A 17,811-nucleotide genomic window follows, 5' to 3' on the forward strand; every position below is an offset into this window, starting at 1 on the left:
CTATGCTGACATCATTTCATGTTCCGTCTTAATAAAGGTCCTGCTTTATTACTATTTGTGTTTAAATCCTGCTGCATCTTTTTATTTAAACGTGTCAGTGCTGTCAGAGTTGGTGGCTTCCATGCACGCTCTGAGAGAAAAACACGACATCAAACCCCACTGTGCCTGCACCAACAAGCAGAACCTCCTCCCCAAACTACCAGCCACCAACGGGGTCTCACAGGTACGGCTGCAGCCACACATCAGACAATCAGACAAGAACCAGAGCACATTCTAAAGCCTTGTAGACTTATAAGGTCAAATAACATTATGCTGTTAGTTATTAAAATGCAATGTAATCAGCTCAAATGCTTGATCGTGGGATTATAAGCTACTCTAAGTGGTATTTGTTTGCTTTAGTAAAGTGAAAGAATGTCATTAAATATCTGCAAGAACATCACACAGAATGTATCAGAATTAATTTCAACTTTACGGAAAGCCAACAAAGAAGAGTTATGGATATGTGTGTGTGCTTAATGAAACAGTGCTATAAGTATGTTTATAATGCATTATAGACACGGGTGTTGTAGAAAGTGCTTCTTTAAATGGTGCTTACAGGTACGTGTTGATCTGTAGACGGCCACAGCAGACATCATGTTAACAGCTTGATTCCATATTCAACCAAATGAAAGCAATAAATCAGCTGCAAAAGAAGTTCTGCATCTTATTTTATTTGAGATATGTCTGATATACACACATGCAAAGTATTTATGTGAGTTGGAGTCATACTGTAATTAATTATTCAGATAGTTCTTCTACATGTTGTTGGGTAGATCACAGGATGTGGAGGATGAGCACTTGTTTGGACTCTTCACCGTCTCCTTCTGACTTTCTGTTACATCCTGAGCATCCTGATCCTGAGTCAGTTTGAGCTTGTGAGTAACCCTTGCCCTTTCTCTGCCAGGTTCTGCAGAACGTCCTGAACCACAGCAACAAACTGTCTCTGGTGAAGGCTGAGCCGGGCTCTCAGCAGAACTCCGACCAAGGAGGAACTAAGGTGGAGACCAACGGAGGAGGCGGTGGGGGAAGCAGTCCAGGCAGTGATGCAGGAAGTGCTGCCGTCACCCCGCCCGAGTCCCAGTCGCCTCTGCACTTCCTGGCTGAACTGGCAGAGCAGAAATCCAGGGAGGAGAAGAAAGGTGAGGGGAGGGAGCCATTAGAACAACCCGTTCACTCGTAAAGTCATTGTCTACATTTCACCTCCAGATAGTTTGCTGTCAGTAACCTCCTCCTCTTTCTCTAACAGAAAACAAGTTGGTGCTGCTGGGTAAATCAGTGAAGGAAGACAAGGTGGGGGACAGCCTGGAGGTCCTGCAGCAGTGTAAAACCACGTCACTGGTGGCCAACAGCACTGAGCAGGGCTCCACCCTCAGAGACCTGCTCACCACCACAGCAGGGAAGCTGAAGCTGGGCTCTACCGACGCAGGAATTGCCTTTGCACCGGTCTACTCTACTGCGTCACAGGTACACACAGACAGCTTTCTCATGTCATCGAGGATGAGTTTGGAAATGAATGGATTCATCTGCTTTACGTGCTAGTCGTGTCAATAAACACACAGAGCTCTTCACATTTAGAAACATTGTTTTAGAATATTGAAATGCTGTTTCTGCTTTCTATCTATAGACTGGGAAAGGTGGGAGGAGCATGCCCAATATCCTTGACGACATCATTGCCTCTGTGGTTGAGAACAAAATCCCCGCCAACCGCCAGAGCATCACCACCAAGCTGTCAATCAAGCACGACACCCCGGGCAACAACAACAACAACCCCGCCCCTGCTATCACTGAGGATGCCAAACCAGACAGGAAGAAGTCGGCGCACGTTACTGCTGCAGTGCCAGAGGAATCGACCAATCAGTATCCAGATACTCCCCACTGCTGGTTAAACAACAGACTGTTACTGTGGCTCAAAGATCACCGCAACCAGAACAACTGGAAGCTGTTCAGAGAGTGCTGGAGACAAGGACAGGTACACATCGGTCCTCCAGCAGCAGCAGCAGTCATAGTGACAGTGCTGAGTGATAACGGCAGCCGTGTGTTTGTGTTTGTCCAGCCGGTGTTGGTGTCGGGGATCCATAAGCGACTCAATGGCGGCCTGTGGAAAGCTGAGTCCTTCAACCAGGAGTTTGCAGACCATCAGGGAGACCTCCTCAACTGTAAAGACCAGGTGGTGTCCAACTCCGGGATCAAGGAGTTCTGGGATGGATTTGAGGACATCACCAGTGAGTTCATCCCCAATCTCTCCAATCTCTGTTTGATCGATTGCATCAGCTGAGATGAATCAGTGACTAACTAAAGTCTTCTTACCTGTTCAGAGCGACCCAAGTCCAAGGATGGAGAACCGATGGTCTACAGACTGAAGGACTGGCCGTCTGGGGAGGAGTTCATGGCCCTCATGCCCTCCAGGTACGCATACAGACTTCAAAGATCACTCTACCCTGGAACTCATCCTCCATGTTTCTAGGGTCCAGTATTGAGGGAGAACGCTGCAGCCAAACCAGCTGCAATGTAGTCGCTCCGTCAGTATGCTTCCACTAGAAGTGTTGCTCTTTGCCCCTGAGAGGCTCTGATTGTTATTACAGGTGTCTTTATGACAAAGAAGAGAGAAATGAAAGCTTCTTCTTTACCTGCGTCTTGATCCGGTCTGCTTGTTATCGTGTCATGTGACTTGATGAACACGGTGGGAAGGTGAGTAGCAGAGAGGAGAGCCGCTGCGGTCAGTTCGTTGAGTTGGTGTTTTCTAAAAGATGTTCAACGTCATGGCTGAATATCGAGCTGACTTCCACAATGTGGACGTGAGGACAGACTTCAATAGGACATGGTCCTCGAGTTAGACTCAACAACAGACAGGAAGTCAAAGGTTCTTTCCCTCATGTTATCAGATAGATAGTTGTATAGAAGTGGTCATTTAGACACAAACTCATGACAAACTAGGGTTGAAGAATACCCGAGTTACCCTTTAACCCTTGTGCTGTTGAATCTTAAGCTTTCAAACCAAATACATAAATGCAGAACTCTAGTTTGCTAAACATTTGCTGATTGTAATAATAATGCATTTCATGAGATTGAGTCTTAAGAAGTCACTGTGAGCCCGTCTGAAAGAGGTGTTTCTTTGCAGATATGATGACTTGATGAAGAACCTGCCCCTGCCAGAGTACTCGGATCCAGAGGGCAGCCTCAACCTGGCCTCCCACCTGCCCTCTTTCTTTGTCCGGCCCGACCTGGGGCCCAGACTGTGCTGTGCCTACGGTACGGACGGGATGATTGAGGAGAAAAGAGATTGGATAGCCTCAGAGCTCAGCAGATAGATACTTTAGCCCTGCACTAATTACCTGATACATCTACACCTCACAAACATCTGGATCCTGGGTTAGACCCGCTGACTGATCCTTCTGCCCATATACACCTCAATACATGTGTGTAGTTGAGAAGGCTTTGATTCCAGTTTATATTAAGTGGAACACATGTTCTACTGTTTCCTCGTCAACATGCTGAGCAGATAGAATCCCCCTCTGCCCTTCACCTTATCTGTACCTTGTTTGTCTCCCTGCAGGTGTAGCTGCATCTCAGGACCAGGACTTCGGGACCGCCAACCTCCACGTGGAAGTCTCCGACGTCGTCTCCGTTCTGGTCTATGTAGGAGTGGCCAAAGGCAATGGAGTCCTGTCCAAAACTGGTGAGAGTCAGTGAAGTGATGGACTCACAGACTGGGTGGACTAACATGAAAGTATTGTGAGATAAGGTGTACCGGAGGGAACGCATCAATAACCAGATGGAGGAATGAATAAAGGTGTCACACCTCTGATTGTGAACTGGAGCAGCCAGAAGAAGTCATTGGGACTGCTGCATGTTGGGAAGTAAACACTGTTCCCCCCCCTCATCATAATACAGCAGACACACGCTGACACTCATCGTCCTTGGAAATATATAAATACTTATAAATATATAAATACTTTCCAAACAGAGTTGAGCTTCTATTTGAGCTTTTCATTTTAAATCAATATGTGGCGATTGATGTTGATATTGTGGAGTGTCTGGAAGCACTGACCTTCATGTAGAGCAGGCATGGGCAAACTACGCCCGCGGGCCGGATCCGGCCCGTCAGATATTGGTACAAATTTGCCCAAACTATAATAAAGACTAGGGCTGGGCAGTATACCGGCTTTTTATTTCCGGTACTTTGCTTTATGCAGCGGAGTTATTCACGCTCCTTTCCAGCATTTACGGAACTTGTTCAGCTGTGCAGGAAAAACACCGACCAATGCGTTGTAAATCACGTCACGTGATGCAGTTTAGCCAATAAAATAAGGGTATTCTGATACGTTTCCTGACGCCAGTGAGATGTACCCACACCGTGACACAGGGAGGAGAGACAAGGAAAGACTTTACAGAGCAGAGCTCTGATAATGTTAGATGTGACAGTCAAATATCTGTATGATCCCTTCAGAGAATCAAACTGCTAAAAAGACCTCAGACATTAACCTGTACACTAAAAACTGTCAAAAATAACTGCTTAATAAGTAAGTGCATGATAAAATATGCATTAATGCAATAAAAAAAATACCGTGTAAGATCCCAGTTAACTGCTGAACACCTCGGATCTGTTCTGAGAATTGCCACAACCAAACTGACACCAAACGTTGACGCACTGGTTAAAAAGGCTGACCAACAACACTGTTCCCACTGGAACTAAATGCAAGTTACTTTTTAGGTCATGGCTTTTACTTGTAATTTATATTAGTTCACACAAACACTCCATTCATCTGCTCCTGGCCCGTCTGTCACATTTTAAAACTCAATGTGGCCCCCGAGCCAAAAAGTTTGCCCACCCTTGATGTAGAGTGTGTCCTCCTGCTGCTGCAGATGTGTGAGTCTGTTCATTAGAGCGGCAGAAAGTAACTCCAGATGTGATGTTCTGTTTTCTAAACCTTTGATCTGGACATTCAAAGATGGAACCACAGTGGTCCTCAATGGAAGATGAAACAGAAAGGTCTTCTCCTTAGAGAACATTCTCTTTTACTTTCATTATTTAGAAACCATATTTTAAGAATCAATATCAAAGAAATGTATCCAGTTGAGTCATGTATTCAGTTATCAGCATCACTTCTACGTATCACAGCAGAGCGGCTGTGAGTGTTGGATGGATGGAAAATCAATTCATTCAGTTCAGCCTCAGAAACAGGAGTGTGTGCGTCTGTGTGTGCGTGTGTGTGCAGGAGTGCTGAAGCGTCTGGAGGAGGAGGATCTTGATGAGGGGGTCCGAAGGAGGCTCAAAGACTCCAGCGAGACCCCGGGGGCTCTGTGGCACATCTACCTCTACAGAGACATGGACAAAGTGCGAGAGTTCCTGCACCAGGTCAGCACTGAGAAGGAAAACCAACGGCTGCTTTTCAAATGCAAATGTAGCGAAGTGAAGCTCACCCCCGCCTCTCTCTCTCTCTCTCTCTCTCGCTCCCACCACCACCTCGGCTCTGTAAGGAGCAGGGATCGGACGCGACGCCGGACCAGGACCCAATCAGAGAGCAGGGCTCGTACCTGAGCAGGAAGCAGCGTCAGCGGCTGCTGGATGAACACGGAGTCCAGGGCTGGACTGTGGTTCAGTTCCTGGGAGACTCTGTACTCATACCAGCAGGGGCCATGCACCAGGTATGTGTATGAGTAGTCACATGCTCTGAGTGACTGCTGTTTGAGGAAGGATTAAGCCTTTTCAATCAACATACCTGTGAGGTGTTCTTTAGAGATTTACGTCTGCAGTAGGGACCAATGAGCTCGGAGCGTCACAGACTGCAGAGTACTGAGAGACGGACTATTACAATCAGCCTCATTCTGAGAATGATCTGTGGTTACGATGAATTGAATTGACACTTCATGCAGCCTCACACATCCTCTTTCTTCTAATATAATATAAAAGCACATTTCTGCACCGTCCGATGTCACAGATCACACAGCGCTGTAAATCATATTGAATGTGTTTCACATTGCCGCTGTATATGTTTTATGATGAATGGATGTTTTCACAGCCTCACACTGCTGTAGCTCAACAAGACCACATGTCCACTGTCACCTGAGACCTCGTGTCCTTCCTCTCCGTCAGGTCCAGAACCTCCACAGCTGTGTCCAGGTCATCAACGACTTTGTGTCTCCCGAGCATGTGGCCAACTCCTTCCACCTGACCCAGGAGCTCCGGCCCAGTAAAGAGGAGGTCAACTACGAGGATAAACTACAGGTGATGGGCCGTCCTTTAACACGGCGTAGGATCACAGGAGACCCTCTCACATTGACACTGTGCAGCTTAAAGGGACAGTGCAGGTGTTGTGTGTTGTGGTTGCACGAGGTGTGTTACTACAGTAGGTGACGGGAGCAGAGCAGTGTGCTGCTGTGGACCTATCTGACCTCATGAAGAGCTTCCTTCTCTGCTCTCATCAAAGCCACCAGTCGCTGGTGAGATCACGCTTGTTAACTTTGGTGAATTCAGACGAACAAAAGTCAGACAACCTACGCACCGATGGTGGGCTCGGGTTAGAGGCCCCTAGGAGCCGCAGTGGACCAGAGACTCCTGTGTTCTGTGACGTAAAAATACCTCATACACCCCACTCTAACACACCTGAGCTATCCCTTTAAGGCAACATCGTCTCTGTTACTGATTCAGAGTCAGCATCTCTCTTTCCTCATCGCTCACTCGCTGTAGCGCGCGTGTGTGTGTGTGTGTGCGCGTGCGTGCAAGGACAAACAAGAGTGGCAGAGTGACGCATCATCAGTGATGTTCTCTGGACACACACACACTCTCTCTGGAGTGTAAAGCGTGCTTTATACTGGCTGTAGTGAAGCCTGAACATGACATCATCATGCTGCATGGAACAAAGGCTGCAGGTCGAGCGTTATTAGAATGTTTTCTTGAAGCACTACATGTTTGAGGCTTTTACAAAGACAGACAATCCGTTTCTAACTGCTTTAGAAACAGGTGTTAAAAATCTACATTTGAGTATTTATTGTGAAGACACATGAAGTAGTTTACAGGACCTGGGATGACCTCTGGGATGACCTCTGTCCTCAAACATCGTGCTTCAGACATGTTGTTACTGTCAGAGTCTGATCACACGACCAGACGCAAAGTCTTTGGCGATTGGACTCCATCCTGAAGTACTATCACCGAGGGTAGGGATACTGAGGTCCAACAGGCCTAATCCCCAAAAAGACATGTATTTATATGAGTAAATGAATACATACCTTACCTACTGCTGTGGTGAATTTCCTAAGAAAAGAGACAATTAGTCATGAGAGCACTCTAAGGGTAGAATGTGAACAAGTAGCTGTTAGACCAGAGGTAAGATGACCGGTTGAGTCAAAGCAAAGGATAGAGGAATGTCACGACGGACTGCAGACTAGGATACGGGGGTCTGGAAGACCGCAGACACAGGATAGGGCGGGGCTAGATAGCCCCTAGGGGAGTATGGTAGGATTTCAACAGATCCCGAAACATATGGCGGGGTCGGCCCTGCGGAGGGTCCGAGCGCAGGACTGGATAGGTGAGGGTCAAGCTAGACCGCAGACAAGGATAGTGGGGTCATATTGAGACCGCAGCATAGGATAGTAATGGGTCACGTTTAGACCGCAGAGCAGAATAGGGGGGTTCAAGAGAGAACGTAGAACAGCACGGTTGGGGGTCTTACGGCCCCCACAGGTTTGGGGTCCGACTGCCTCAGCACAACCAGACCGGGTGAGCTCACCCGGGAAACTAGAACGTATGTCATACTTTGACAGGTCTCGCATCATTCGGACCGCGAAACAGAAATTGTGTCATATCTGACTGCGAAATTAGAAATTTGTCAACTCTGGACGGGTCTCTTATCATACGGACCAGGAAATTAGAAACGGGGCACCTCAGACCCACCTTTTCTTTTAGGAAAGTAAAACAGTCCCGTCGGACCAGGAAACAGACACGTTAAGCCAGGTCACGGTCACCTAGGAAACACAGATACGTTAAACCAGGTCACGTTCACCTAGGAAAACAGTCACGATAAGCCAGGTCACGTGAGACCAGGAGATTGGGAAACAGTGTTAGACCAATCAGATGGAGAAAACGGTCGAGTCACACCAGAGGAATAGAGCAAGATAACCGCAGAGCACAGTAATATACAGTGCTGATAGGATATCCATTTGCACAATATAATGTGAACCATACCTTAGTGTTACTATAAGGAACATTTCAAGAAGGGTATAATGCTATCCCCTGCTATGAACCAATACCAAGAATGTGACCTACCAACGATACACCAATCGATGTAAACATGTCACCACCACCAGTTATATGCATTCCTTACCGGATTTTAAGGCGTCAATGACCTTTGATTATCGAGGACGGTGTTGAGATCGGGGCGAATGTAAGCTGTGAAGGTAGAGGATGACCAACGTCCCCATTGTTGTAGGGTAGTAGCAGAGATGCCTTAGTGAGCTGCCGAAGTAGCAGCCCCTATTCTAAAAGAGTGCCCTGAGTATAGCTGGAGTAAGAATAGTAGAGTCTATCCACGCCACAACGACTGTGCAAGCACCTCCGCCTTTGGAGTGTTTAGGCCATGAGTTACCAGCCAAGTCACGTACCCATTAGACCAGAATAGGGTGAGTCCCACAGACTTTCGTGCAATGGCCTTATACCGTGATGCGCGAAGATCCACTTGAACAACAGCATGCGAGAGGCAGCTCTAGAGATAATACATTTTGCATGAATGAGATAATGCTATTAGACAAATTGCATGACGAGCCACAATGCCAGAAACAATGTCAACATGACGCATGAATTATGCACGACTTACCGTACACCTTGTTCAGGCTTTAAAGCGCTTGAGTTACCCTTTGTGTCTGGCAAACCACTGGCCTTAACAGAATCCCCCAAAACCCACGGATGGTCTGCATCCATGTCGACGTTTTAGTGAATCAGCGAAACTCAGCTTGTTACACCATTCCAATGATCGCACAGCGACCTGACACGCAGGTCAGCGCAGCACCCATCATCAAGGTAGATTGTGCATCTTAGGCCACGGAAGATGCCATGTCCAACGAGCAGGAGAGGAAAAGCGCGTCCCTAGAGCCTGAATGGAGCTGATCTACTTTATGTATAACTGTCCAAGTATGGTTTTGCCACTTAACCGTCCCCGTCAGGAGTCACAATAGCGCCGTTGTGGCAGATTACTGGCTGCAGAGCCTCTGGTCCTGGAGCTGTGAGGAGTAACAGCCCTACTCCATTGCTCTTCTGTGCACCTGAACTCCTCTCTGCCAGTGCTGCCCGTGTAAAGATGTGGTCTTTTACTTCCGCTGACCATGCCCCACACTTCAACAGGCATGCCTTCTCGTTACCTTACTGATGTTACTGACTGTCACGCCTCACCATTGGTAGCCGCTCTTTAGTATGTTATCATAACTACCTCTAAATCCCATCCTGCCTCGTGTCCTTCCGTATTTGTCATAGCTTGGGAGCCGGGTTACGACATTACACATGGCCGCCTCCCAAACACAGAATGTGGACATTTATAAATCAGCCTTAACCACTATGGACAGACTCCTAAAAGTTCCTTCCTCCCATGCAGTTTAACCCAGTGTGTTTCATATGTCCAGAGGCCCTTATGATTATTCCAAGCAGCCAGGTGAAGCGCCACTAAGCTAAATATTTTGAGCAAACTCACCCGCTCAATCCAAAATAGAGGCACCGATATGAGCTACGAGCCCAATAATCAGAATCCTATCACCTGATTTCACTGCCCAACTATGATGTACCAAGAGGAATAGAGCTGAACCAAATGTTTAATAACAACAAATAATGTTGCTGCACACAATCCTCTTTAACGTACGATGTAATACTTCCATTTACATCGCTTCACCCTGACTGTACTGAATTTAAAGCTGCATGACGATACAGTTGCCTTAATTTACTAAAATTAGGTACTTTATCTTTTTAAGATGAAAGTTCCTAAAAGCTTATGTTCTGTAATTTAATCTATGAATGCATCCCTTACTGTACACGACATATTCCTTCAACTTCTTGATTTAATCATCAGCTGTTGACTACGAACACCTCACCATTGGTAGCCGCTCTTTAGTATGTTACATGTATGTACGTTGATACAACTGTTAGGCTACTTCAATTTATATGGGACTAAATCATACCGCACGTTAGACCGACCGTGATGTTCCGGACCTTTGCATGAGGAACCTCTCTCAAACTGGGCTTGTTGAAGTTCCTTTGAACACCCTGCTCTATGCGTTGTCATTCCAAAGTCCAAAGTCTCCGTTTCAACAGCGAGGAGCCTGAACTGTCCCGTGGAGCTGATTCACCATGGCGGCTGGTGGCGCCGCTGTTAACAGTCTAACAGAAGCAGCATCGTTTACCAGAGATTGAAGACCAGTATCGATGGAGCGGATGGAGCTACCCGGTGGAAATGACGGCTTTGTCTGCAATGGAGGCCAGGAGTGCTGGTGGAGAGAGTACGGGACGCCGCCTGCGGAGCTCGGATGAGCCCGGCGATGGATCGCCTGATCGCGAGTAACTGTTAGACTCACTAGGATACCACCGCAAACTACTAGCTGAGCCAAGAGGCTTCTTGCTCGTCTGAGGGGAGCCGCTGCGCCGCGCTGGGCGAGTGCTCCTGCGCCGGCCACCTGGTGAGCTGAATGCCGGCTCCGCTAAACACGACGTTGAGACTCGACTCTTCCTGAAACGATCAAAGTCGGAATCCGTCATTGTCTCAGTTACGCACAACTAGTTGTTTAAAATGTAAGGGAAAGAGTATCGCTTTGCATCTGCTTAGCTGAAATGACAACTGACAGCAGCAGAGCGGAGAACACTATTTAAAGACTGACAGCAACGATATGATTGGCTTGAGGACCCGGTGTGCAGAATCTTGGTTGGTTACTTAAAAGTGCACGCCCCCAATCAGCTGATAGAGTACTTACAAGGAGAGGAAAGACAGAGATTACTAGTGAGTGTCTTCCTGATTGAACTTGCGCTTGAGCTACATAGGTATACATATACGTATATGTGTGTGTATATATATATATATATATATATATATATATATATTATATATATATATATATATATATATATATACATACACATACAGGCCGCTACAAACCGACGGCCAACACGCTGCAGCTCAAAGTTGAGCCGGTCTCAACCTTTTGATCAGCGCTCCAATTAGCGTCAACCAATGGTATGTTTACGTTTCACCCTGCTGCGTCCCGTTGTCAGTCACCTCTCACTGCTGTTTGACCACATAATCCACCAGCGCTTGAGCAACACTTCAACGGCGGCCTCGCCGACAATGTAGCCGGCCCTCTTGGCCGTTTGGCTGCTCTTGTTGCTATTTGTGTGAACACGGCATCCGTCAGCTTCATGACCAGGATGCTGCTGCTCCAGTCATCCATGATGGCAACAGACTGTCCCCGTCTGTCCCCAGCTCAGTGGCTGAACACGGCTCTATACACTGTGAGGCAGAGTGTGTGAAGATGGTCCACACACAGTAAACGCATCTCTCAAGAGAATCTTGCTCAGTGATCTGAGTCCAGTGTTTGTAGATTTGTATCTGCTGAAAGTATTCCAACGATAACTGCAGAAAACAAATCGATTGAACATCAAGTCTGTAACATTCTGCCTATCACTGATGCATGTATACGAGGCCTTATGACCCTTTAAACCAGGGGTCTCAAACTCCCGGCCCGCTACGTCATTTTATGTGGCCCGCGAATCCGCCAGCAAAAAAAAAAAAAGTTTAAAAAAAAAATCTTTTTTTTTTTTTTTTAAAGTTAGACTAATAATAATAAAAATATCCCCATAGTCGAAATTATGAGATAGAAAGTCGAAGTTATTAGATAGAAAGTCATAACTAGAAAGTCATAATTCTGAGATCGAAAGTCAAAATTATGAGATTGAAAGTCAAAATTATGAGATTGAAAGTCAAAATTATGAGATTGAAAGTCAAAATTATGAGATAGAAAGTCAAAATTATGAGATTGAAAGTCAGAATTATGAGATTGAAAGTCAAAATTATGAGATTGAAAGTCAAAATTATGAGATAGAAAGTCAAAATTATGAGATTGAAAGTCAAAATTATGAGATTGAAAGTCAAAATTATGAGATAGAAAGTCAGAATTATGAGATTGAAAGTCAAAATTATGAGATTGAAAGTCAAAATTATGAGATAGAAAGTCAAAATTATGAGATAGAAAGTCAGAATTATGAGATTGAACGTCAAAATTATGAGATTGAAAGTCAAAATTATGAGATAGAAAGTCAAAATGATGAGATTGAAAGTCAAAATTATGAAATAGAAAGTCAAATTATGAGATACTTAAACAGTTAGAAGCAGCTCTTTGGCTGGTTACTGTACATTTAACATGGAAATGTATTGTGAGTACATTGAAGACTACTTTAAACTGTGAATGCAGAGAGTTATTTAACAATATGTTACGAGTAGTTACATTTACAACCGGCCCTTTGTGGGCGAACATGATCCATGATGCTGATGTGGCCCAGAGTGAAAATGAGTTTGAGAGCCCTGCCTTACACAGTAACTCTGCGTGTTCAACGCCAGACACAACATGTAGTGATGGAACTGTTGTGAAATCAGTGCCGCTGTGACAGTTCTTCCTCCTCTTCCTCCTCCTCTTCCTCCTCAGGTGAAGAACATTCTGTACCACTGTGTGAAGGAGGCGGTGAACTCCCTGAAGAGGAGCAGCTCTAAGGAAGACGACGAGGAAGAGAACTCATGACACCCCCTGAGCCTCGTCCGCGCCTTCCAGAGAGGGACGCGACTTCCGCCGGCACCTCGCTCCCCACGCGCCCGCCCCCTCCGGCGGAGGGACACCTCACGTGACGGGCGGTTGGCTCGGAGCCGGTCACGTGACCCGCGGGGACCTCCCGGCGATGTGGCATGCATCCACATCGCATGACATCCGGGTGGCCAGTGAGAGGCACTCCCCGCCGTCACCCCCAAACCTTCAGTGCCAAGAGGAGACGACCACGAGACCGGAGGGGCCGCCATGCGGACAGGGACTACACCTCAGCCCCCACACACTCACTGGGAGGACAGGGGGATTCTGAGCAACGGAGGACAGCATGCAGGTTAGGAAGCCTTATAAAAAGCCACAAGACTCAGCACCAAGGGCCACTGAAGCTCTTCACTGTCCTGCAGTCGTCCCTGTCTGTAGCAGCAGCCGACACTGATGAGGACAGCATCACCAGCAGCAAGCAGCATCAGGATCCAAACTGTCATCTCTGCCGTTTCAAAACAAAACAGGAAAAAGAAACGTTTAGGGAAAGAAAATGCAAAGCGTGAATCTCAGATGTTTGACGCAGCGAGCTGAGCTGCTCCCTCATCTGCTGTTCCGTCTGTCGTCTGTCTGTGTCCTTTCTTTCTACTTCTATCTGTCTGTTGCTGTTTTCTTCTTCATTTTCTTTATCACTCAAACATTTGTTTTACTTTCCTCTGTGAAGATGTATTTATTTTATAGCTGTATGATACGCAACATTATTGAGACGAAAAAGCATTCATGTAAATGTAACTTGTACAGTTTCTTTGTTTCATTCTTTAGTATGTGTTTCAGTTGTAATACGGCTCTACTGTGATGGAGGACACACACACACACGCACACACACACACCAGCTAATGCCTGTAACTTTGGGAAACGTTGATGCTCTACAGTCCTCATGCCATAAATACATTTTTTTAAATGAACTGCCAAACTCTTTTACAGACTGTAAAGTTGTATGATGTAAAGACAGAACTAAAGCTTCTACACTTCAGCATTTTATGGGGAAAAAAAGTATTTGCTGTAAAATCTACAGAAAAGATGTAATTTATTTAAGAAAAGAACGACTGGTCCTGTTTTCTGTTCAGTTCAGATTTACTGTGGTGAACTTTTGAAGTTAAAAGATAAATAAAAATGTTTACTATATTGTGTAAATATATACATATATATACATTCACTGAGGTATTTTTTTAAAACATGGCTTGCTTCAATTTCAAATTTTAAAGTGCAAGTGTTACATGCTTTGTACATTGAAGTTCAAAAGGGTTTTACATTTTCCATTAAAATGGATTTATCAAAGGTTTGTGTTGTGTTTGAATGATTGCTCTCTCGTGGATATATGGAGACGACAGCACGAGAAACTCAAATGCTTCAACAAGAACCTTTTGGCAAAGATGTTTCCCATTGGACAGTAATATACTGTATATCCTGGACCTTCCATCATTTGTTTTGTCCCATATGAAACGTGAGCACACATACTGTAAATATGCACATCACAAAACAATGTTTTGAGGTGTAACATTTTGTTGTGAGGGTCACTAAGGTCACAAGCGAGTAAATATGAAAAGCACATCTCTAATATGAATATCTACATGACAATCTTAAGAATTGTTTAAAGTAAATGAGAGAACTTTGGGAATAAAGGTGACTGTACATGCTGTGGATGTGTTCAGGTGAGTTGCACTGCGTGGTAGTCACCACTAGGTGGTGCTGTTAAGCCGTGGTACTTATGTCTGCGATGAAGACGTTACCCTTCCTCAAACCAGGCTGGGGTAGACGGACTTGAATTAAATCAGACGTGTCATGTTTGGTGATGATCTTTGCAGTGATTAACAGCCAGTGCAACCAATCAGAGCCGCCTTCTTTAGCCCATAACTGGACTTGTTGAGTTTCGCGTCCAAAACCCCAAATCCGGACTACATCCTGATTCTGAGCAGGTTTTTGGGTGTGAAATGTGTTCGCGCTGGAAAACTGACATGAAGTACACACAAAGAATTGTGGGAAATCTTGAAAAACAGGGGCTCGAGGGCTCTACGTCCAGCGTGTCGTCCGCAGAGCCCCGACTCACTCACTGCACTTCCTGGACGCTCGACAATTGAAAAGCTTTTCATACTATTGTCGCGCGGGTGCTGACTATATCAACAGCACAGGGTTGTTGACTCTTCTGGAGTCGGCACAAGTGGCTGTAGCCAACCGGAAGCAGACTCCAACCGGAGTACATTTAACAGTTGTGACCGTGACGTGCGCACCCGCTAGTTACTGCGGTAAAGTCAGCAGACACTCAGATCTCCGTTGTCAACTCAGCAGACACTTAAATTGTAGTGCACCTATACGCTGAAACTTACGGTAAACGCATTCAAACGGTACAGATCGGGAGCGAGCGAAGGATTTTGCAAAGTTAGCGGAAGGATTAACGTGAGACAACTTCCGGTTTTCTACAGACGAACATCCGGTTTTCAGAATAAGATACCAATAAAGTATACATGCATAATGGTATGAGATTAAATGAATTATATTCACATTAAGTATAAAACATGCTACCTGCATCTCCTGAGTTAAAGGGAAAATAATAATAATAACAATAATGCATTTTATTTGTAACGCACTTTTCATTTTAAAAAAATATCAGAGTGCCACAGAGCCAGTACATAGTAAAAACATAGTAAAAAGCATAATTAAAACATAGTTAAAAAAAAAACTATAATAAAATAAAAATCAGTGAATGAACAGAAACACAAAATAAATAACTGACACCTAAATTGTGCATAAAGTGTCTTTATTCTTTGATTTGAGGGTTGCTGGAAGTTAATAATACCTGACTGACAAGTCAATTAAGATATTTTACGAAGCAAAAACTGTGAACTGAATTTGTATCTTCAAATGGCAAATCTTTTAATGTTTAAGGTGCTCTAAAAATGTTTTTCTCAATAATTCCACACAATGACTAATGCATATATGTTCAGGACAAAAATGGGTAATATCACAATATTTAAGGTGCTATAAAAACTATTTTCTCAATCAGCCCAGACAATGACTGAGATGTATGTGTTGAGGACATCGTTGACTCCGCCCATACTGAAAATTAGACATTTGTACTGTACCAATTAAGAGATATTTCATCGTAAAAGTTATACATTTGAACTGAGAAAACGTTTAATAACTGAATATTTGAGGTGTAGTAAAAACTATTTTCTCAATAAGTCCAGACAATTACTGATATACATGTGTTGAGGACATTGTTGACTCCACCCATACTGAAAAAGAGAGGGTATGTTATTTCGACACTTATAAAGGCGTTTACACTCTTTGTTTTATGAGGACCTCGGCATGGTCCGTATATACCATGTAAGTCCTCGTAATGCTGGTGTGTAATCAGGTGAAAAGTCCAGCTATAACATATCCACAGACACACATTTATATATAAAAGTCTTGGAATAGACACAGCCGTACTCAACTGGCCGTGTATCACCCTCTGGACCTGGCCCACGAGCCCACACGGCTGGTGGGTGCTAGGTCGTCCCTTAGCCTGCTATGTCCATAGCACCTGGCCAGCGGAGACTCATACCCTCATTATCAACCCCTGTTTAAGACAGCAGATGGAACACACGCAACCAAATATGACTATGAATTCCAAAGCTATTTAAGGAACTCTAAAGTCAAACCATTCTCACTGACGGTGCCAGTTTTATTTTTTTGCTATTTCCATGTCTGACAGTCTCCGGCTCATTCTTACTTCACAGAGACTGTTTTCAAATTTTAAATTGCTTTAATTTTCAAGTTATTGGCTTTAATGCGCGAAAAAATTACCCACAATTCCCCTTGGCATTGTGGGTAACTATGGTAACAGTGGGTATTTACAATTCTCATGATATATTCATAAAAACGTAACTTCTATCACTTGCGTTCTGGTTGATGAGATTAGCCACAAACGTAATCCCATTTCTGTTAGCCACAGCTTCCATTTTAGTACTGTTTTTGTGTTTTACGGGAAACACGAGCCATCACATGTTTAGCCGTTTTGCTAGGTTTTCAATGTCACATCGAATCGAACGCTGACAAATACTCAGCCAGAGAGGAAAATGAGGTGCAGCTCCGTTTTCAGCCACAACAAAGTGTCATCAGGCTAGTGGCGCTGTTTTAACATTTTGGCTGGTGCGTGGAGAGATTAAAGTTTATAAAATGCCTCCAATGTGAGAGTAAATCCACTTCAGCGGGACAGATGTCGGGGATTTGATGGTGATTGTTCATCAGCTCATTTAAAAAATGTTTCTTCAACCACACCTGAACGAATTTTGCATTATTACAGGGAGCACTCTCTTGTAAAATCCCACATGAATATATTCAGTATATATATGTATATATATATATATATATATATATACATATATATATATATATGTATACATATATATATATATGTATATATATCTATATATATGTATATATATATATCTATATATATATATATATATACATATATATATATATATATATATATATATATATATATATATATATATATATATATATATATATATATATATATATAAGTTTAAATGAAGTCACGTTATTTCATTACTGTCTTTATCCTTGTGTACGGCAGTTGTGAATGGGGAACATGTTGCTGTTTATTTTCCTTCGCATATATGAAGTGCTGTATATACTTGAAAGTGTTATCAGTGGCCTGCAATATTAACACAGTTTATGAATAGGGTATTTTATTATTCTTACTATGATTTGTATTTCCCTCGCTTGTATCAAATGTGACGGGGGGAAGTGGCGTGGAGGAGTATGGAGCGCGCAGACAGGTGAAGCACTCGGCGTTCAGTGGGCCCAAAGAGTGGGATTTCCAGGCGACTGTACAGCAAGGAGCACAATCCAATGTTGTGGATTATAAATCGGAAATCTCACTGGACTACTGCAAGAAAGACCCACCATCTAAACGGACCGTGGTGAGATAGCTGGCTTCTA

At 44.3% G+C, this 17,811-nt stretch overlaps 1 protein-coding gene across 2 annotated transcripts in view; it reads left to right on the forward strand.

Moving 5' to 3' along the window:
- jmjd1cb (jumonji domain containing 1Cb) overlaps positions 1 to 14,143 on the forward strand; it is a 140,411-nt gene extending 126,268 nt beyond the window's left edge. The window contains exons 20-31 of one of the 2 annotated variants that reach the window (XM_079293659.1): positions 99 to 223; positions 944 to 1,178; positions 1,286 to 1,503; positions 1,664 to 2,008; positions 2,093 to 2,261; positions 2,355 to 2,445; positions 3,158 to 3,288; positions 3,593 to 3,715; positions 5,256 to 5,395; positions 5,518 to 5,685; positions 6,134 to 6,265; positions 12,709 to 14,143. In XM_079293659.1, coding sequence (XP_079149785.1) covers positions 99 to 223; positions 944 to 1,178; positions 1,286 to 1,503; positions 1,664 to 2,008; positions 2,093 to 2,261; positions 2,355 to 2,445; positions 3,158 to 3,288; positions 3,593 to 3,715; positions 5,256 to 5,395; positions 5,518 to 5,685; positions 6,134 to 6,265; positions 12,709 to 12,801 — 1,970 coding nt within the window. In that variant the 3' untranslated portion in view covers positions 12,802 to 14,143. The remainder of the gene's footprint in view (positions 1 to 98; positions 224 to 943; positions 1,179 to 1,285; positions 1,504 to 1,663; positions 2,009 to 2,092; positions 2,262 to 2,354; positions 2,446 to 3,157; positions 3,289 to 3,592; positions 3,716 to 5,255; positions 5,396 to 5,517; positions 5,686 to 6,133; positions 6,266 to 12,708) is intronic. The other variant, XM_079293660.1, reaches the window with a different exon arrangement.
- The last annotated feature ends 3,668 nt before the right edge of the window (positions 14,144 to 17,811 follow it).

This window comes from Melanostigma gelatinosum (assembly GCF_949748355.1).
Source record: "Melanostigma gelatinosum genome assembly, chromosome: 21".
NCBI classification, from domain to species: Eukaryota; Metazoa; Chordata; class Actinopteri; order Perciformes; family Zoarcidae; genus Melanostigma; species Melanostigma gelatinosum.